General features: G+C 37.9%; 1 protein-coding gene across 2 annotated transcripts in view; it reads left to right on the top strand.

Annotated features, from left to right (window-relative positions):
- LOC139122441 (serine-rich adhesin for platelets-like) overlaps positions 1–22,583 on the top strand; it is a 202,680-nt gene that overhangs the window by 35,940 nt on the left and 144,157 nt on the right. The window contains exons 4-6 of one of the 2 annotated variants that reach the window (XM_070687814.1): positions 4,506–4,640; positions 18,640–18,753; positions 20,463–20,542. In XM_070687814.1, the coding sequence (XP_070543915.1) occupies positions 4,506–4,640; positions 18,640–18,753; positions 20,463–20,542 (329 nt within the window). The remainder of the gene's footprint in view (positions 1–4,505; positions 4,641–18,639; positions 18,754–20,462; positions 20,543–22,583) is intronic. The other variant, XM_070687815.1, reaches the window with a different exon arrangement.

Here is a 22,583-nt window from a genome sequence, read left to right as displayed (position 1 = left end):
TTTTCCGCCTACTTCAAAAATTTTTGAGAACCCTGACATAGATTTGTTCTGTGGCCATTTTATTACGATTTTTTCGTGTCCTGAACTACAGCTCAGACATGTATCAAGCGAATTTATTCAAAGTATTTTTATCACAGACCTAATGAAGAGGACTCTATCCTCTCGTAGGACCTGTAATCAAAGTACTACCCATAACAAGTGGGGACTGTGTCATCAACGATGACTTGTTAATTTGTAGATGTAAGATTAAAATGTTGGTTGTTTTCACCTTTGAGCATGACAAGCTGTTGTAAGAAAAAAGTGTAAATGTGTGCAAATTTATGCAAATCACCATATTTCCATTTTTGATTCCATTTTCTCGCTGGGTCAAATTATGAGAACTTTTCACAATACATAACAAATAAGACATTTTTATTGGCAATAAGATTCTTACATTTTTTTGCCCACATGTTCATACACGTGAGCATATGACGCAGCCATGTCTGTCTGTGTGTGTGTGTGTGTGTGTGTGTCTGTCTGTCTGTCTGTCTGTGTGCTCGATATCTCAAAAACAGCTCTTCAGATCTGGATCAAAGTTTGTACATAGATTCAGTTTGTAAATGGCAAGAACTGATTAGTTTTTGGTGGGTGTGGCTTGCTTACTTTTGCTCATTTGCATAATTAATTATAAGTCCCCACGGACACCGTCCGGGGGGACTTATAGGTTTGGTCATGTCCGTCCGTGCGTGCATCTGTGCGTGCATGCGTCCGTCCGTCCGTCCGTCCGTTCACGCAGATATCTCAGAAACGCCTGTAGCGATTTCATTCAAACTTAGTACAAGGATTATCACCTATGGTTTTGAACAAATTGGGAACGACATAGACCTATGTGCCCATAGATCTCAACATATACACTCCAGTGATACTTCTTAATGACCACATTTCCCTACCCCATCAAGACTAATACAGTGGGGATTATGTCATTGTCAATGACTTGATTTTGGTGGGTGTGGCTTGCATCTTGGCAACCGTGAACACAGTCCCTCCACAAAACGTGCCATGAAGAAGAAAATGTATTATCGGGTACTCTCTTACTGGAAAGTTCGATGGCCTGAAAAGGGCCGTGTGGTTTGGTTTTGTGGCTTCTACCTATCACCCAACGATGGCAAATGTGTATGGTACGCCGGGCAAATTTGGATATGACGATCGGACAACAAAAGTCACGCAAAATGGCATATCAATTTTCTTCTTGTGACGAGTACGTCATCGGCCAGCATCAGATGCTGTTTTCGGGCCAAAAATAGCTCATCACACCAAGCGTGTGTGTCCAATCAAGAATATCCCAATACTTCTGCCAGAGTCGGAGTCGGACAGACGCGCTGTCATTGCCAAACTAATTATGCTAAGCTCAGAACACAGTCCCTCGTGAGCTATTCAGCTCTGGGACTATTCGCCCCATAGACGTACGTGTGTACATAAGCGAGAAGCAACCCAAGTCTGGAAACAGAATGGCTATTTCCTATAGGGATTATGCCACCATGTCATCTTCGATGTTCGATTTACTATGAAAAGTGGCGAGTTTGTCTATCATTTAACAGTCGATCGTTCCCTAGCATTCTCAAAATTCATACCTAGTACTTAATTTGCTTCAAAAACGCTCGTTTCATGTGATTTTCGGCGAATACAACGGACACATTGCCAAAATATAAGCGTGAGCAACATACTGTGATACTGTGATATAACATTATTGAAAATCAAAAGACATTTTTACTTCAGCCAAAATCTAATTTTAATATTAAATGAATTTTCATAATTCGGGATATTTATCTGAATTGACTTGATCAAAATTGATGAAACTTACTATGTACATTAAAGACACTATTATACAATATTAATGAAAGTCATTAAGCATTTTCTCTTCAGCCAATTCCTAATTTGCATATTTAATGATCTTTCCTAATAAGAGACATATGTCTGACTTGACTTGACCGAAGTTGACAAAATTTGCTACACATATTGCAGATACCATGATACAACATTATTGACAATCATTAAGCATTAACTAATTTACATATTCAATGAACTTTGCTTATTAGGGATATATACCAGGATTTACTTGATCAAAGTTGGCAAAACATGCTATGTACATTGATGACTATACCAGGTACTAGGTCAAAACAATATCGAAAGTCATTTCACATTTTCATGTCAGCTAATTTATAATTTGTATAGAGCTTTCACAGCTCGGCATATATGGCTTGAAGGACTTGGCCAACGGTAAATAAAGTGGTGATACAATAAGAGCAGTCAAATAACTTAAATATTTTTATTTCAGCCAATTACATATTTGTATACTTCATGACCTTTTAGAATTAATCGGCGGTGATTATTCTTCATTATGTTGATCAGAATAATTTAAGTTGCAAACATGTGGTAAAGGTTCAAATTTACACATAACTTCATATATAATGAAACACGTGAGCATTTTCAGTTCATATCTGGTTTTAGGTTTATAGTCATCAAGCCAGCACCAGCATCCTTAACTCCTATAATATTGTACAAAGATATTTAGCAGTATCATGTTAATTAGTTCCAGAGACCAGCTCTGGAACTGTTAGTTTTTGCTCACTTTCCTTCTTTCTTTCTTTGTTTCTTTCTTTCTTTGTTTGTTTCTTTCTTTCTTTCTTTCTTTCTTTCTTTCTCCATTTCCGGTATTACTATCATAGAACATGCTATACACAAATTTTACCTTAATTACCCAGAATGCATTGCGACACGCTTATGACGTCATCGCTCAGCTCGGACGGGTTTTACGGGCATTTCTTGTGTGCTTATTTATTTATTTTTTATTCTGCATTGCTCAACTATCATATTGCGTTCAGCTATTAATAATTCTAGCTTTCTTTCGCTTTGTTTTTTGTTGCTTTTTGATTTTATTTTTCTCTAAATACTCGCCGTACGTGGCGCTATACTGTTTCGCCCGAATGTAACAATGGCGGCGCATAAGATGGCTTCGCTTGCATAGAGAGAGAAAATTAGGCTTTCCCTAAGTTTACATGCGCGGCTAGGTACATCGTGTACCTAGGTGAGGTGGGTGTGCTCGAAAACGAAGGTCAATGCAAAATTTGGATTCAAAATCGGCTGTTTTGGCGGAGAAACTGCCCGCCGTATTTCTGAGGAGCCACCAGCGGTTTTTCCTATATCAGTCTGCAAGGCCGATAACACACAGCCCTGTCACTGCACCGGTGCCGGCATGCGTTGGCTGCACGTTAAAGCAGCTCAACTTTCCAAGATCAAACGGTCAGTATCTCGTGAAAATAGCGACATAGCAATGAAAATTGTTTTAGTCTGTGCTTTTAATCAAATGAAAATGCATGTTGCCTCGGTTTTCAATTTCAACGGCGGCGGCCTAGGTCCGATGTTTCCTCTCGTCTGATCATCGTCGTAAACTACGCGCCTCTTTACGGCAACAACTCAGCGCTACCCGTCAAGCGATTGATCTTTGCGTAGGTCAGCGAAGCGAAAATTATTGCTCTGGCTCACGAGAATGTCGTCTGATATACATTTCCGTGCATTGTCGCCCCCGTATGTATCTGTTGCATTTTTTACCGTACATGTAGGCATTTGTAATCTGTGGACTGCCTTATGTCAAGAAATACTTCAACCAAATTTCATGAAACTTGGTACAGGTGTTGAGCTCATGTTGCTTTAACCCTTTGAGCGCTGTAATTTTCTCCCGCCAAAATTTAAGCGCAAAATTTTACAAATTTTTATGAATTTTTCTGTAACTTTTTGATAATTTTGGACCAAATGGACATCACATTTCATTAGCAACATTATTTTCTCAAAATTTTGGCAAAAATCTCAGAAAAATTGACAGGGCTTTATTTCATGTAGGGGACAAAAATAGACTTTGGCGCTCAAAGGATTAACAGTGAATAAAGTCATTTCTCAGTGTCATGGTAGTGAAGTTTTAATTTGCATATTTAATTAACTTTCTAATTTGATATGTCCATAAATTTAATACAAAATTTTATGAACTTTGTACAGATGTTGATCTCACAGTGCTGTAATAGAATGCTATGACATTTAGCAGTATTGTTTAAATTAATTGCTAATTTGCATACATAATGAATTTGTAGTGTTACATGTAGGTTGAATGTCTAGAAGCACTGCATCAAATTTCATGGAAAATGATAGAGGTGATAATCTTTCAGTGTTATAATAGGATACAAAAACATTTATGGCAACATCAATGAATTAAGGTGGAGCTGCATGTTGGGTAAAAAATAGTCTTTCACCTATATGTTGCACATTGACTTGGTCTGTCTAATTCACAGTGAGTGGGGTTGTTGATAAATGCCGATAATACTAGGGGTTCGTTATATCCAAGTGCCCGTATTTTTCAGTGTTATAAAGATGATGACCGGTATGATATATGACTTATCTAAATTTACAATGAAAGAAGTCTTTTGAACTTAATATATGTTAAATAATGATTCCATTTAATCTTTAATTTGCTACAGGTAATTTTTACCCAGTTTCAATATAGTGATGAAACTGCATTGCCCCCAGATGCCCTAAGGAAAGCTCTTGCTGAGACATTCAAAGATCAACAGAGATTTCAGCTGGGATGTATGGATGATGCAGCAGAATGTTTTGTAAGTCTGTCTTTTTTGCTCTAATACCAGTATGCAGTTTAACCTTTTTGGGAAACAAAAGTAACGTTTAATTTTGTAAACAGTATACAGCTCATAAATTTGTTTCCAAGCATGTGAACACAGTAATGACCTTGCATAAGCAGATGCAGAGGAACATAGCACCCAATCTCAAAGGGTGGCCTTATGCTTGAACATATTATTTATATAGAGAGACTCAGTGAAGATCACTTTGTATGGCACATCTTAGATTATTGAACAACACTTACTAATGAATGTGCTGGTAACAGTATTTTTGTTAACCCTTTTCCTCCCAAGCGAGTTGCACGCCTTCCTGCCAACTTGTTACACAATGGCCTCGTAAAATAGATGTTTGCATAAGCCTGCACAGAAGACCCGCTATTCTGCCATGCTATTTGTTAGACTTTGCACATTTTTGGGGTAGGGTTATCCGTCTTTATATGTGTTAGACTTTGATAATTTTTACAATGCCAGTATAGAGGGGCTGGCACTTGAAGGGTTAGTGCAGAAAAAAACCATGAGGTCCTCAGCTTTTTTGCCTTGGGGTGCGTAATTGTAGCGCCTTTTCACACTTGCTTTTTCAGAAGTAAAGCTTTTTCAGTATTACGCACGTCCACACCGCACAAAGATCACCTGGCTCTTTGATTAGTCAGAGACTCAGAGGGTAGTGCTGGGGGTGTGTCAGCACCTGCAAACCTGTCATGTTTCCTACGGGTAGTGTTACTTAGTCATGTACTTCTGATGACTACACAGAGGCGCACGCTATGTACGTTTTTGATGTAGTATTAACAACTAAGGTGTATGTTGACGAAGCATGTACATAGTTTAGCCAATTCAGTACAGAGCTAGCGTACAAGTGCTACTTTATATTAGCAGGTTAGTTGTGTTGTCTTAAATAAGGTACAGTTTTGTACCACCTTGGCTTTGGCTGCTGCAAACAAGTGACCAGCAGTCACAAAGTTGTCGGTTGCACTCCTGCATCGCATATAGAGTACAGTCCATGCAGAACCTGTCATTGTGCTTTCATTTTGCGAGCACAATGCCAGCACCTTTAGTGCATTATGCCAGCACAATTAGGTGAGAAGTGCCAGCATTTTAGGAGCACTGTGCCCGCACTGAACAAAATGTGCCCACACAGTGTGGGTGATTGAACTCAAAAATGTACGCTCAGAGGTAGTTGTCGGTGACAATATTGCTACAATTGTCTAACTGAAATAGCAGCGGCTGGGAGTAACTGAATAATCTTGAGTCCTAAAACCAGCTCCAAACTCTCTTTGTCTGCCAAAGGCAACTCTAAAATCTTCGTCTTATAATTAGACAGGTCACAGTAAGATATTATCACATGCATACAGTATGCGTAGAGCTCCAAAAAATCTACCTCAAACTCTGCTGGACCTCGACACTAGACCTCTCACTGATCGTGATCTAAGGTTGGACCGTGGTTGAACGTGCTTTATAGATGTGAAAAATTGCAACAAGTGAACATTATTGTGGCCATTTACAATAAATAAAGTTCATGACATAGTATTAGTAATATCACAGGCACAGACCACATTGTTATGCAACATGCCAGGGGAATTCCCTGAATGAATTCGTCCGTCATTTGCTGTAGGGTAGACATCGTACATGAGCTAAAGCATGATGGCGAAACCTGATACGTAGAAGCACCAGATTATAAACCATTTTGAATTAGGGAGGGTGAATAATAACAAGTTTTGTATTGTTGCCCGGTCAATTTGTTGCATTTGAAACAACGCGTCCCTTTTACACAGGTAAGGAAAAGAGAGCGACCAGGAAATAACTAACATGGATATAAAATTGTTAGTCCCCATGGGGGGGGACTTATAGGTTTGGTCATGTCCGAGCATCCGTGCTTCTGTGCGTCTGTGTGTCTGTCTGTTCACGCAGATATCTCAAAGATGCCTGGAAGCGATTTCGTTCAAACTTGGTACAATGATCATTACCTATGCCATACATGCCATGCATGTCGATTTGTTTTACGATCCAATACAATATGGCCGTCTGACAGCCATTTTGTTTCCTGTAATTGATGTTGGTGCGTATGTTCACGCAAATTTCTCAGTGATCCTAGGAGCAATTCCATTCAAACTTGGTACATAGATTACTCTATATGTTATACATATGCACATGGATTTTTGTATTGATTCGGTCTAAAATGGCTGCGTGGTGGCCATTTTGTTTCCTATATTTGACGACTGTGTGTTCGTTCATGTAAATTTCTCAGCAATGCCGGGCGCGATTGCATTGAAAGTTGGTACGTATATTAATCCCTATCACACATATATGCATGCCAATTTTTGTAATGATTTGATCAAAAATGACTGTGTGACGGCAGTTTTCTTCCCTGTATTTGATATCCATGCACAGGCTCCCCAGGTATGATCCACAGGGGTTCCAGGATGATATTAATATTAATGCTGTGTCAATGCATAGGGGCTCATGAATGCAGATATCTGAGATATGCCTGTGCCAATTCTTTTTAAACTTGGTACAAGGATACTTCACTATGGCATACATATGCAGGTCCATTTATATAGGCGTGGTATGCATAATTAGTGCAAATTTGCATAATTCGGGATTAGAGTGCTGTTTCAGGTACAGCTGTGCCAAAGTTGATGAAACTTAGTGCAGATGTTTTTCACACTGAGTTCTAACATCGTATGTCAGTATTGCATCAATTAATTGCTAATTTGCATATTCGATGAATTTTTGCAATTAGGATGATGTCTAGAATATACTGCAATAGATTAAATGAAACAAATGGTACAAATCTTAAGGTGGTTGGAAAGGCTAGAGCGTCAGTTATAAATTTCAAAAAACTATTAAAATATGAAAGTAGTCAACATTCTCTGTGGAATAAAAAAAACTAGACATTTGGGCACAAAGGCATTGCAGAGTTATAGCCTGTTAAAACTTCTGAAAAACTGACCAAATAAGAAGAAGTTGGGGAGTCCTTAGTGTATTAACTATGGTAGAGGTCCCCTAGCTGTTAATAAAATGTTTGAAAAGGGAAAGTCATTATTTGCTGTTTTTCAGGAAAGTTTGACAAGGTGGTGCTGGCATTCAGAGTGAGTGACTACTATTGTAAATGCATTTTTAGATTCTTTGAGTGTCAAAGAGGTGTCAAAAGTGAGATTAACAAAAAAAAAACTGCTCTATGACTTCAAAGGAGGGGTGCAAATATGGCTTGTTTTCAACATTTTTGACAGAATAACAATTTTCCTACATAATTGTATACCAATTTAATCCAACTTTAAAATGAGATATGGACATGGAATTTTTACAGCCTATTAACAAGGTTACAGATAAGATTTGTACGGCACAATTTTTCTGTATTTGAAGTACTTTTTGAAAAATCACATTTTGAAATTTGAAAGAATTTTAATAATTTTTTGATATATAAACCCATGTAAAATCATAAAAACAAATTTTATTTACAAATCCTGCCGTGCAAATCTTACAATAAATAGTGTCAACATATTTATAACTAATTTGGTAATATTAATACTATCCAATTACTATTAAATTCAAATATGTAAAAAAAATATAAAAATTAAATTTTAATATTTACTGGTGTCATATTTCAAAATCATGACTGCAATATACAATTTTTATATTCTTTGGAGATAATATTAACTAAGGGAGTTATCCTGAAAATTTGAACTAAATATCTTGATTCTAACACTTGAAACTGACATTACTCTGAGAAAAGAATTGGTGCAAAAATAGCCTTTCCAACCACCTTAAGTACATAGCCCTACAATAGTGTACAAAGACACTTAGCAGTATCATGTTAATTAATTGCCAATTTGCATATTTTGTTCCTTTTCTTAATAAGTGGGCTATCACCAGTAATACTGTTTTAAATTTTATGAAACCTGGTGCAGATATTAAATCTGTCAGCATTATAATACTATGTGAACACATTAAGGAGTATCATGTCAATTAATTGCTAATTTACATATTTAATGAACTTTCATAATTATTGTCATATGTCTAATAATGCTGCATCAAATTTTATGAACATGGTACAGATTTTTTTCCTTCCAGTAGTCAAATGGCGTGCAAAGATATGTACCATTTTCTTATCAATTAATTGCTTCTTTGCATATTTAATGAATTTTGGTAATAAGCCTGATATGTCAAGAAATAGTTCAACAAATTTCATGAAACTTGAACAGATGTTGAGCTCAAATTGCTTTAACAGTGAAAAAGACATTTATCAGTGTCAAGTTAATGAATTGGTAATTGCATATGTAATGAACTTTCCTAATTAGAGTGATATATCCACAAATACTGCATTAAATTTGATGAAACTTGGTACAGATTTTGATCTCATAGTGTTGTAATTACGAATCAATGACACTTAGTGGCATTTGCATTATAGATTTTTGTTTTTAGGGCGAATGTCCAAAGTACTGCATCAAACTTTATGAAATGTGATAATCTGTCAGTGTTAGGATAGGATGCAAAGATGTTTGGCAGCATCCTGTCGATTAACTACTAATTGATTCATTTTAATGACCTTTTGTAATTAGTATGGCAGCTTACAGTAGTCTTCTCAGAGGACTTGTAATTAACCCTTTTCCTGCCAGATAGTATCAATTCCCCATCAACCAAGTCAGTAAAAAGCGGTTTTGAGCCAAAACACAACGTATTTTCACCCACTTGGCTTGGTCTGTTATAGCATCTTTAGTAAAAAAATCAAGTTAACAGTATTTATGTTTTCAACAGCCTTCAAATATACAGTATTATGTTTAAATACAGCATATGGAATATGTTGTGTTTCATTAATTTTAACCATCTTGACCTGGTGGTGAAATATGGACTTTGCAGGAAAAGAGTTAAAAGTACCCATTAACAAGTGGGGACTGTTATTGGGGTGGGGGGGCAATTTTTCTCCATTTTTGGTCAAAAAGTGTGTTTCTTAAAATTTACCAGTCTGATTGCTTTGATAGTAAGTAAACAGGTTCTTAGGGTTTATGTTAATATGATATATTGAAATTACCGGTAGGTTGAAATCTGGAATTTTGAATTTTGGGGGCAACTTTGCGAAACTGTCAATTTACAGGGATATCTTTCATTTTGTAGTTTTAAGATAATGTGGTGATTCAGTAAGCATTTGATATGGTAAACTGTATTTGGTGTTGAAATGCAGTAAAGAATAATCAGGAAACATAGCTGAGGTGACTTTAGCAGGTTTGGTTTCCAACAAATATATTCAAATTTTTTTTCAATGTCAAAGAGTGAGGGAGGGGGGGGTGCCTGGCAGATTTTGAAAAAACTCCAAACAAATGTCAATAAAAAAATCAGCCAGAGAAGGTTTGACAAAAAGAAAAGGTGGGATAGTGGGAAAAAATAATGTAAAATGTTTAGATAAAAAAGATAATGTTCCTCATCAATCTTCTAGACAACCCCTTTCATCAAATGGTACACCCCTGATGTATTTTTGTGTGCAATTAACCATGCAGTGTATTTTAGTTTAAGATATCGATCAAGTTAGGTAAGGATTTGTCAATGAAAGGAATAGTCAAGTTCACCACAGTTAAATTTCTTAACTTTATCTCTTGTGTCATCATCCTTGTGTAATTGGATAAGTTTGTAAGTTGTTCCAGATGTGGATGTACCAACTGTTGTGGAAGAAAATGAGTTAAAAAAAAAATGACTGTATGTTGAAATCTCTCCATGCATCTGGTGCATGGGCAAAATGTAAATATTGGTTGCATGTTATGTATTTCAGTCTATGTCAAATATTGTAAATGAAAAATCAAGAATAGTTTGCTGTGTGCTTGTAAAAGATATTTGTCAATAGACAATACTTCCATTGCTCGAGTGTGTTTTGGACATGTGATGACAGGATTAAGGTAAAGCAAAGTGAAGACAACGACAACAACTGCTTATGAAACAACACTTTATTCAGGTCGATAGGATTTACGAAAAGCCAAACAAAAGTTATAGAGTCTGTGCCAACATCTGAGTACTATGCTGTCTGTGTTAAAATTTACATGCAATCAGTGGATCATAGAATTCAGGCAAAAAGTACAACTATGGTGGAATATAATCATGGTCCATGTTACAATTTATGAGTGGATAGTTAGAGTCCAGGCAAGAAGCACAACTGTGGTGAGATGTTATTATGGTCTGTGTCAGAGATTGTCTGCGGCAGGGTCTCTTTAGGATGGACTGCACCTCAGGTGTAGCAATTCTGCACTCAAACACTGCATTTACCTCATAGGATCATATGATGATGAAATGCCGTAAAGCACTTGCCCTCGTGGACATGGACACTGCGCAGACTGCAACACTTGGATGTTTCTGAGAGATGACAAGTGGCAATAGTCTATCATCTTTGCTTCAAACCTTGCAACACTTTTGCCGTCCAGGCAAACAGCTGACAATTAATGTGCATGTGTAGATTCATGGGGTTGATGTACGAAGCAAACGAGATGGTGGACTTAGCGTCTCTCGCACTTGGCTGTGATTAACCACTAAAACCGGCAATGAACTGCTTTCCAACACGTAGATTAAACATGGGTGAGCTTGCAATCGGGTTGTGCATGCTTTATGTATACCGGTATGTAGGCATTTGCTAGCGCCACATACAGTCCAGCTTAAACTCACTTTCCGATTCGCTAACGCAGCGCTAACGCAGCACCGACGCAGGGTTAACGCCGCGTTCTGAAAGGTGTGAATTGGTCGCCAACGCATAGTAACGCATTGTGGCGCACAGTGGCGCAGAACGGACCTCATTAGTCTAACGCACTGCTGAACAAAATGGGCCCGCACAATGCGGGTATTGAACTCAAAAATGTGCGCTCAGAGGCAGTCGTCGGTGACAACATTGCTACACTTGCCTAACTGAAATAGCGGCGGCTGGGAGTAACTGAATAATCTTGAGTCCTGAACCAGCTCCAAACTCTCTTTGTCTGCCTAAGGCAACTCTAAAATCTTAGTCGTAAACAGGTCACAGTAAGATATTATCACATGCGTACAGTATGCGTACAGCTCCGAAGAAATCTACCTCAAACTCTGCTGGACCTCGACACTAGACCTCTCACGGATCGTGGTCTAAGGTTGGAACACGGACGTGTAGACCGTGGTTGGACGTGCTTTGTGAAAAATTGCAACAAGTGAACATTATTGTGGCCATTTACAATAAATAAAGTTCATGACACAGTATTAGTAATATCACAGGCACAGACCACATTGTTATGCAATATGCCAGGGGAATTTTCTGAATGAATTCGTCCGTCATTTGCCGTAGAGTAGACATCTTACATGAGCTAAAGCATTATGGCGAAACCTGATACATAGAAGCACCAGATTGTAAACTATTTTATATTAGGGAGGGTGAAGAATAACAAGTTTGAATTGTTGCCCGGTCAATTTGTTGTATTTAAAACAACGCATCCTTTTTACACAGGTAAGGAAACGAGAGCGACCAGGAAGTAACAACTGGCATCGAAATAAAATTTGTTTTTGAAATCAACAGCTTGTATTTTTGTCCTGAACTTTTTACGATTACACGAACGACTTTGCTCTGGATCCGACTGTCTATAGTAGACACTGCAGTTAGCAATATCGAGTCACTGTCATACTGAAGTAAAGTCAGCGGTGATGTCGTAGGAAAATGCAAGTGTTTTCATTGGCTTACTGATTTTTCGTGCTAATTCTGCCGTGTTTGTCACAAAAAAATCGGACTGAAGTTTCGAATTTAGCCGAATCGGCGAACCATTTTGCTGAGATGCCAAGTCCGAGTTTAGAGGGACCGTGGTCCATGGATGTACAAAAATACATCCGCCGTCTGTCCGATGCGTGTCCGTTTTCAAAAATATCTGAGCCATCACTCATGCACTGTGTTTAAAGAGGGTCAGTAGTACACTCTACGACTAAAGTGGGCACTGAGATGCCAGAATGTGAAACGAGAAAACCCAGTTCCAAAATGACCTATAAGTCGCGAAAGTATCCAGACTGCAAACTGCATGCCCTGTTCTTGGCATTTCCAAGCAAATATGGCTACCGCTAAGCCCGAATCTGCCTCTGTAGTCATCGTGTAAAATACAATTCTAGGTTTCAGTGAATTAAAGCAGGCGACTTTATCCGACCGGGAAATATGACGACAGAAGTTCTAAACATTTATACAGGTCCTGTATTTTATTACGATGTACCGTCCCTCCACAGTTTGTAGAAAGTTAAAAGCATAACATTTTTTTTGAAAGTTATTATCGATGCGATACATACTAAAGAACTAAATCTGAGACTCGTTCTGTCAGTTTTGGGCTGCTGGTCTTCACAGCAACTTGCGTCTATCGGCTTTGAAAAACGTTAAAAATTTTCAGGGTAGACTCAGTCGACAGTGTCTCCTGCATGCGTGAACGTCCTTGGACTAGAACTGCGACCTTTGTTTCATGACGAGTCAAACATACATTGAAATGTGAATGTACCAAAATTTACAAATTGACGAAACTTGACTGAACTAATTTCAACATGTATTTGACGTTCAGAAGTGACAGATAAAAAACGTGAATAATTCCATTTTGTCGAATTGAAGCCCTCTGTGGGACCGTGGTCCGACAAAGTCCCATGGGAGCATAATGCTTCGAGGAATTCGCCTGCTATTCTTGGAAACTGCTGGTTTCCATAGCAACCATGCGACGTATAGACCATTGACTGTTGACCGATGCGGTCTTGTTCAATTAAACATTTTACATGCCGAACTTTCACTTTGAACCAAAGATTCGAGTCATATAAAATGATGGAAATAGCAAAAAATACCTCAAAAGTTGTCATTGTCGGTGTAAAAACGCACCATACATTTTCCCATACATATCAAGGCTATATACTGTCAACGTTTTTCAATTTTGCAAACTCAAAGACGACGAACATGTACTTCGATAAATCGCGTAAGCCGTGGAGAATGTGTCATAAACAATACATTTCCAGAAGTTCTCCGAATGGTGAAAATTGGTGTCATACATCTCCGCGTTAGCGCCCCGCTCAAAACTTTTTATTGCAGTTTTAATTAGGTGTAATATTCAGACAATCGCCGGTTCAGATTTTTTAATTTTTAGGGGGTGGAAATAAAAACATAATCTTTGAAATCCTTGTGTGAGTCTCATTTATTCCAAACTTTTACTCGTAGGTAATTCCTTCTTCAAATTTGGCGGCCCTTAACTTTATTTCTTTTAGTTTTTGAATAGTCAAATGCATTGTCGACATTTAATACTGCGTCAAACAACGATTTAATCGCAAGTATTTTTAAATCGTACCGACTGTAACACGAACCTCGGAAAGTTAGAGAATTTTTTGGTGCTGATGTATCCGTGGATCAAGGCTGATACCAGCATGCGTTATTATCAAAAAACATCCAATGCCGGTACGTTAGTGTTTCTACAAGTAGTGATTATACGTCTGCTTTACTTCAACACTAAAATGTCGCTTTCTTTGACACGTTGATGCGAGAAGCGACATCGTTCTTTCGTTACGACTACCCATTGCACTGAAGTTATGACTGAAGTTGGCAGTGGGGAAAGTGCCGCCCATGTTCAGCGTGGTTGAGTTATCTAAACAATAACCCGGGTCAGTTTGAGCTGCAGATTCGAAACGTTAAGTACATGGATTTATGATTCCTTCAAAAAATTACGGAATTAGTTTCGTAAAAAAGTTTTTTTATTCCTTTAAAAGTGTTTCCGAACTTGACAGTATACACCAGCAATGTGATTGCAATTATTTAAACAATCATGCCGACGCGAATCTTTACTGTAAATTGTTGCATACTTCGATGACCTTGTGACCCATCGCCTGATTATGCTGATTAGTGCGTTGAATAGGCCGAGGACAATGTCTGTCTGCTCTGGGTGGCGATTGCAATCCACGTCAAGTCTTCAAGGTCATCTGGACGACAGTGTAGCAAAATTTGACGTGTTTCCCCGGGCAACTCTTCCCGTTTCGGCCCCAAGCTTTTGTTCACAATTAGCCCTGCGTACGATGCTGTGTGTTCCGCTACAGCTACACACAGCCCTGCAAAGACCCGTACGTAGAGTTGGTGACTTCAAATCCATTTTTGGACTTGACGTAAAAAGCCAAATTGCTGCCGAAATTCAGCGTTCTTGGGCCCAAGTCGTATCCCTGCCTACCTCAGCTACTCGATCGCTTCCAAAAATGCCAGTCTTTTATTCTTTTTTCGTAAATAACCGTCGATGTCGGCAACTCTCTCGCTTGCCCTGCGTACGTACGCAGTGTACGCTGTGTGTTAGGAACGCACACAGGTGGATTTGAAGTGGATTTGAAGTCACCAACTCTACGTACGGGTCTTTGCAGGGCTGTGGTGAGCGGGGCTATTAGCTGTAGCGGAACACACAGCATCGTACGCAGAACGGGGCTATTAGCTGTAGCGGAACACACAGCATCGTATGCAGGGCTAGTTCACAATGTAACCAGGAAATTCGTTCTTCTGGTACCTCAATGTGTACACTATACTTTCGATGTGGAGGGAATGTCGTCGCCCGAACGACTGTCACAAAATAAAACGACACTGAAGACCTGTGGTGACGTAATAGACTTCACTGTGATGTACCAGGCCTAATAACATTCAGAGTGGGAGTACGATTCAGAACACACTGCACCGCGCATATTTTACCGAGTTTGATTTGATCAACGGAAAATACGACATGAAAAAGACATTTTTTTCTGCAGTAAATAGTTTGGGGAGGGGAATATTTGAAATTCGGTTCGCCAGGTGTCGACTCGAATGGAAAATACTATCAGAAACTGGCACACAATGTTTTAGTTTTCATCACTAAAAGTTGGGGTTGGAACAGTTTTGAATATCGGACTTTTTTGGCATGGTAATGTCTTTGGCATTACATGAAAATTAAAACAAACTGAAAGGTAAAAAAAAGAATTCTGTGAACTTCATAAATGCAAGTATCGACGAACTTCATACTTCGAATAAGCTAACGGTTTGTAAGGTGGATGAATCAATCACGCTGCCCTGAGAACGAAGTGTTGCTGGCTCCTCCGATGCTACCGTACTTTAATTGTCGTCGTAAATTATGAAAGAACGACACAATTTCAGAAGACAGATGCACAAGTCTGGCACTGAAATTCACGAACCTCTTTTCTGTACAAAAACTCGAAAGTAGAATTTTCTTGAGAATAACATAATCTGTCATCGGCCTTGGGCATGGATTTACAATCAGCATTGCGTATATTACGTGAAGTAAAAAATAAATTGTTTTCATAAGTCTCCGAGGTTCGTGTCAGTTTGATGATAAAATACTTTCGATCTAATAACACAAATTTCGGCAATGAAACACACCTTGTAGAAACAAAAACGATTTGATAAAGTAATTTTCGTAATCCAACAAATATGGAAAGAAGTAAATGCTCGAAATGGCTTTGAATTATATAATGACTCCGACACAATGATTTCCAAAAATTTCTTTATTCCCCTCCCCTTTAAAAAAATATGAAAAATATCTGAACGGCAGTTTTTCAGAATATTAATGTTATTGAAAAACTTTTTAGAAAGTCTTCAGTGGACGATAACGACATCAATATATTCGGAGGACCGCTGGTAGAAGTAATGTCAATGACACTTTTGTACTGATGTTTTGCTACGTACCAAAATAATTAGACAAGAGGGTTTGCGGAAATAAATAACACTGAAGAAAAAAATCACATGACATGGTAAAAGAAAACGTTCGCTGTTTTGAACAACGACAATGGCAACTATTGAAGTAATTTGTTGCAATTTTCAACCTTTGTACATTACTTTACGTCCATGCTTTAAAGTCGCGTATACGTGAAGTTAAAATCGGCATGTAAAATTATTAAAGTTTACATGCTTCTGAGATATACCCCCTTTAGAGCATGCAATGTTTCCCACTGTTTATGCTCCGATTTCATCCAGTTTTTCACCAACTACAACACTTTATTTCGAGTTGGAAAATCCCATGTGCCACTAGCTATTGTGTCAACCATGTAATCATGAATATTCTGGGTAGGCCACCGGCCATTGTTGTGCGTTAGCGCGCGTTAGCTTCTTTTGTTTGGCTTAACAATAGGCGTTAACGCAGCGTCATAGAGCTCGCTAATGCTGCGTTAGCTCTGCGTTAGCCTTGCGTTAACGAGGTCGGAAAGTGAGTTCTGAGCTGGACTGTACAATAGGTAACATGCCAGGAGGTTGTTCACCACCTATGTTTTTTACGCCCAGTGTGGTAATACTTTCACTTCTGGTTAGAACAGTCGACTTCTCCCATGTACCGACAGTATTGTCCATTGAGGCACTTGCCGCTACTCTTCCCCATCATTAACAGCCACACGATGAAGGGGTGGATATACCATAGTCAGGATCAATATCTGTGCATTACTGTCCTAGTTAAGCGGTGATGTTGAGACGGCAATCTGATCTAGTGGTAGTTTTCATCTCCCTAGAGCAGCTGTTTCATTTTCCGTGGGAGTGGGGTGGGGGTATGGGGGGAATTGGTTGATCAACTGAGGCGGCATGGTGTGTCAATTATGTCAGTTAAAGCTATCAACCATGTATATCCCAGCCTCCATCAGCTCTCTGGCAGTAACTAAGGTGATACAGACTTTCGCAGAATAGGGTATGGTTGTATCCACAAAATGGCTGCACTAATACCATCATTATGAGTTTCACAACATATCACTCTGTCTGTCTCCCGTCATCACTCTCCTTATACTTTACTTCCAAGTAGGATGCAAAGTCGGCAATATGCACTGTAGTAGAATCACATTAGCTGCCATATCTTGAAACCAGGTTATGCGGAAGATGCTGCTTAAATTTAGACCGCCCATAAACCGCACTATGCCCCAATCGATGGAGATCTCTCTACCCATCTGTAGTTATTAACATATTTATCCAAAAATTTATGCAGGAACTAAAGAGAACCCGATGGGTCATAATATTTCACACGCAATGCACAAGTGTGCATGAACGTTGCCGCGTGGTGTGTTTATTTGTGACACACTGTGCTTGCATGTTTCAACACCTTAAGGAACATTTGCAGCTTTATACGGTAGTCAATACGACATATAAATCACAATATTTTAATTTTGTATCGAGATATCACAAAACGATGTTGCTATCATCGCCGACCAGCTGTTATGGGTAAGCATGTGTACTTGGTTTGTCCGATCGAGTTTCTGCAAAAATCAATTCACTGTCATGGACAAGCAGAAGTGACGCTTTCATAAATATGTCCATTCAATATCCAAAGAAAATCAAGGCTATCAATGGTACGAAGAAAGTTTGTTTGGATTATACTTTTCTCTGTAAGCTACAGTTCTTTGATGCAGTCGGGTCAGAATTTGATAGCAAGGAACGTACAAAATATTGCATATCAATCAATTTTGATGATATTGTTGATCTATGAAAATTCTAAGTTAGCTATGTGTAAATTATGTTTTTTGCCTTCGTGTGTGAGATGGCATGTTAACCAAGCTAGATGCTCACTGCTTAAAAAACAATAGGTTTTATTACAGTTTCAAATTCCAACCCTTACATTTGAAGCTTTCTCAGCAGCATTCTTAAAACATCTCTCCTTGCATCTTTGCCGCTAAATGCACTGAGGGGCAACAGTGTCATCATTGACGCTATTTTTATAGGTTAGGTTTGATAGGCACACCTACTGTACTTATAAAGTGATTGGCATATTTCAGGAATTGTTAGGATATCACTTCTGAGTGAATTGTTTCCCAGGTGATTGTATAACTATATGATGTTAGTTTTAGCAAATTGGGCACAAACATGCTGCTTTGATGTTCATATTTTGAATTGAGATCAATGCATAAGTTCTTCTACTTTGAAATTAATACTTACATAGGGGACATAAAAGTCCCACGTTGATCATATAATACCTTTCTTATTACGTCTAGCTCAATTTTCTCATTTCAAACATTGAACAGAGATGTTATTATTCTTGTAATTTCACAGGAGAATATTCTGACACGTATTCATTTCCATATTGCTCATACTATCAAGGAAGACATGTGTGATGCCAAACACTGCCTGGCCCACCAAAAGTTTGCTATGACGCTTATTGAACAGGTAACATATGCTACCTTCTCAAATTGCCAGATAAAGCACTGTATGTTTTGTAGTTTTGCTGTTATGGAATGCTAAATAGATCATTGAAAACCACAGGCATATAAACAGAACCATGATATTGATTATGTGGATTGTACCTTGAAGCCTGTCAGTTTCTTCACCTGTTTAGACTGGATTCCAGAGGAGGGGTTAACCCTTGTTTTTGTTTTCATGGAGGGGAGGTTAGTATGCTTTGGACATTTATCATTCTCACTGATACACCTGAAAGGGAAACTGTTAGCCTGTGTGTATGTGTGTACACACAAATAAACATATATTAAGGTAGCGGTAAAGGCTATTTTTGCACCAATTTTTTTCTCAGAGTTAATGTCAAGTTTCAAGTGTTAGAATCAAGATATTTAGTTCAAATTTTCAGGATAACTCCCTTAGTTAATACTTTCTCCAAAGAATATAAAAATTGTATGTTTGTAGCCATGATTTTGAAATATGACACCAATCAATATTAAAATTTAATTTTTCATATTTTTTTACATCTTTGAATTTAATAATAAATTAATATTACCAAATTAGTTATAAATATGTTGACACTATTAATTGTAAGATTTGTACGGCAGGATTTGTAAATAAAATTTGTTTTTATGATTTTACATGGGTTTACATATCAAAAAATTATTAAAAATTCTTTCAAATTTCAAAATATAATTTTTCAAAAAGTACTTCAAATACAGGAAAATTGTGCCGTACAAATTATCTGTAACCTTGTTAATAGGCTGTAAAAATTCCATGTCCATATCTCATTTCAAAGGTTGGATTTAATTGGTATAAAATTATGTAGGAAAACAGTTATTCTGTCAAAATTGTTGAAAACAAGCCATATTTGCACCCCTCTTTTGAAGTCAAAGAGCAGTCTTTTTGGTTAATCTCACTTTTGACACCTCTTTGACACTCAAAGAATCTAAAAATGCATTATAATAGCAGTCACGCATTCTGAATGCAAGCACTGCCTTGTCAAACTTTCCTAAAAAACAGTAAAAAATGACTTTCCCTTTTCAAACATTTTTTTAAAAGCTAGGGGACCTCTACTATAGTTAATACACTAAGGACTCCCCAACTTCCTCTTATTTGGTCAGTTTTTCAGAAGTTTCAATGGGCTATAACTCTGCAATGCTTATGACCCCAAATGTCTAGTTTTTATATTCCACAGAGAATGTTGACTTCTTTCATGTTTTAATAGTTTTATTGAAGTTTATAACTGACGCTCTAGCCTTTACCGCTACCTTAATATCTATAAATTATAATACATATTACTCAAAGTACAACGTAATTATATATGTTACTTAAGTACAACGTAATTATATAATGAGTATGTTACCTAAAGCCGCACTTTTCAGTCCCACGTTCTCGCATTAGTGGAGTTCTCCTCCCAATCAAATACTTGGCCAGTACGATGTTTGATTTCTATAACATCAATTACAATTTTCTGGAGCGTGTGCCCGCGTGTTGCCTGTTTGGTGTCCACTTACACAATGAATGCCACCATAGCTTTGCGTCCCTTTAAGTTTCATGCATTATGTTCAGTAGTTTTAGGTGGTGTTGAAATTTGATAAATAATATTCATTCTTTGAAACCCACTCATTGTTATTAGTCAAATCATGGTCTGTATTTACAGAAAATGATGAATTTCATTTTCCTTTTCTTGTACATTTCAGTATGAATGTCCATGTGGAGCTTCATCAGAACCATTACCATTTACTCAAATGGTCCACTATGTATCAGCCACAGCATTGTGGTAAGTTGTATTGAACTGCCCTCAGTTTGTCTTGAAAGTGTTACATTCTTTATTAGTCTCCAGATGTAGTCCAGGGGACCAGTGGTTTTGGTCATGTCCCTGCATGAGCGCATGTGTTCATGCATTCGTTTGTCCATCACAAAGCATTTCTCAGACAAGTGTGAACTAATTCATTGCAAAGTTGGTACAAGAACATCAACCAATGTCATGCCTGTTGATTTGTTTTGACAATACAATCCAATATGGCCGCCATTTTGTTACGCTTTTAGCTGTCTATTTTCTAAAGAAGCTATTGGGATGGATATCTGTCCGGTGTCCGGCGTCAGTCTGTATGTATGTATGTATGTATGTCTGTATGTATGTATGTATGTATGTGTGTGTGTGTGTGTGTGTGTGTGTGTGTGTGTGTGTGTGTGTGTGTGTGATGTATGTATGTATGTATGTATGTATGTACATTTGTGAGGCGTCCGTCAACTCAAATATCTTGAGAACTGCAGTACTTACTGATTTGATATTTGTTGTGTAGATAAAAAAGATGATTTTGAGAAACAATTATTTTTTAATATTTTGATATTGTTGAAAATATGCAAAATAGTGCCAAAAAGGGCCTTTTTAGTAAAAATCTACTTCTTCGTAACCGCTGGTCAGACAGCTTTGTTATTTGGTAAACAGGTCCCTAGGGATAACCCAACTCAGACTTGTTCAAATTGGGATGAAATATGCAAATCTGTATTTTTTAGGAATTTTTTTGTCATTTTCGGTCATAACTTTATTTCATCAAAACAGCTCGTCTGACAGCTTTAATATTTGGTATACAGGTTCCTGCAGATGAACTAAATATGATCTATTGAATGTATGACGAAATCTTCAATTTTGTATTTTTGGTGCAATTTTTGCCATTTTTGGTCAAAAAACTACTTGTCTGATGCCTTTGATATTTGGTATACAGGTTCCTAGGCTTTATCTCAATGTAATATATTGAAATTATGATGATATCATCAATTTTTTTTTGTGCAGCTAATTTTGCCATTTTTGGTCAGGCCATCCCGAAATGAGCTATCAAAGATATCAACCTTCTTCATCAATACATGTGTCACAAAAAGTTATGCTCTCCATAACACAGCAGAGCTCTGTCAACTGTTGGGTCGCTTGTTTTTTCAAAACCGCTGGTCAGACAGCTTTAATATTTGGTTTACAGGTCCCTAGGATGACCTAGTGAGATAATTTCATACAGTCAGGAAATACTTAATTTTGTGTCCATGTCTATAGTAGCTTCAGGGACTTTGGCCCTATGCTTTACTCCGTTATGGGTTAGAAAGATTAACTACATTATCGGTTCGTTACTACATGATTGGTTGATTAGTCCCCGTGCGCGCAGCGCAGGGGACTAGTAGATTAGGTCCTGTCCGTCCGTCCGTGCATTTGTCTCCAATGATATCTCGGTCATTTTTAAAGCGATTTTAGAACAACTTGGCCTTAGTATAGTACCCTATACCACTCAATGCACGCCACTTTTTTTCACAAAAAAATCAAATTTGACCATCAAATATTCACTTTTTTTGGCTATTCAGAGCTACATCCTTTGAATCTGAATCCAAAATTACCCTTGACATCTGGTATTCAGGCTCGTATTTTCTGAATTCGAATCCGAAGTCATGTCCATCCGTCATCTGTAACCAGCAATATCTCAGTCATTTCTAAAGCGATTTATGCACGCCTGCTGTCTTTACAAAATACCCAATTTGGCTACCAAGGATTCACATTTTTGGGCTATTACGAGCTACAACCCCTGAATCAGAGTCTAAAATTACCCTTGCAGTGTTCACGCTACCGCTCGCCAGACGGCAAATGACTCATTGGCAACTCAGACTGTCAAAGCATTCGCCAGACTGGCGACTCGAAATTTGTACGTAGGTTCACTATGTTCAGTCTACCATAGACAGTCTTGCTTCTATGTTTTATGACCATGGTCCTCTGATGTTCTGTTGCATTGCAGTAAATTTTTTAACTTCTTTGGAAGTATTTTGCCATAAACTTTGTA

Source organism: Ptychodera flava, chromosome 22 (genome assembly GCF_041260155.1).
Source record: "Ptychodera flava strain L36383 chromosome 22, AS_Pfla_20210202, whole genome shotgun sequence".
NCBI lineage: Eukaryota > Metazoa > Hemichordata > Enteropneusta > Ptychoderidae > Ptychodera > Ptychodera flava.
The sequence above is the reverse complement of the archived record's forward strand: the minus strand, read 5'-3'. Positions and strand labels throughout refer to the sequence as shown.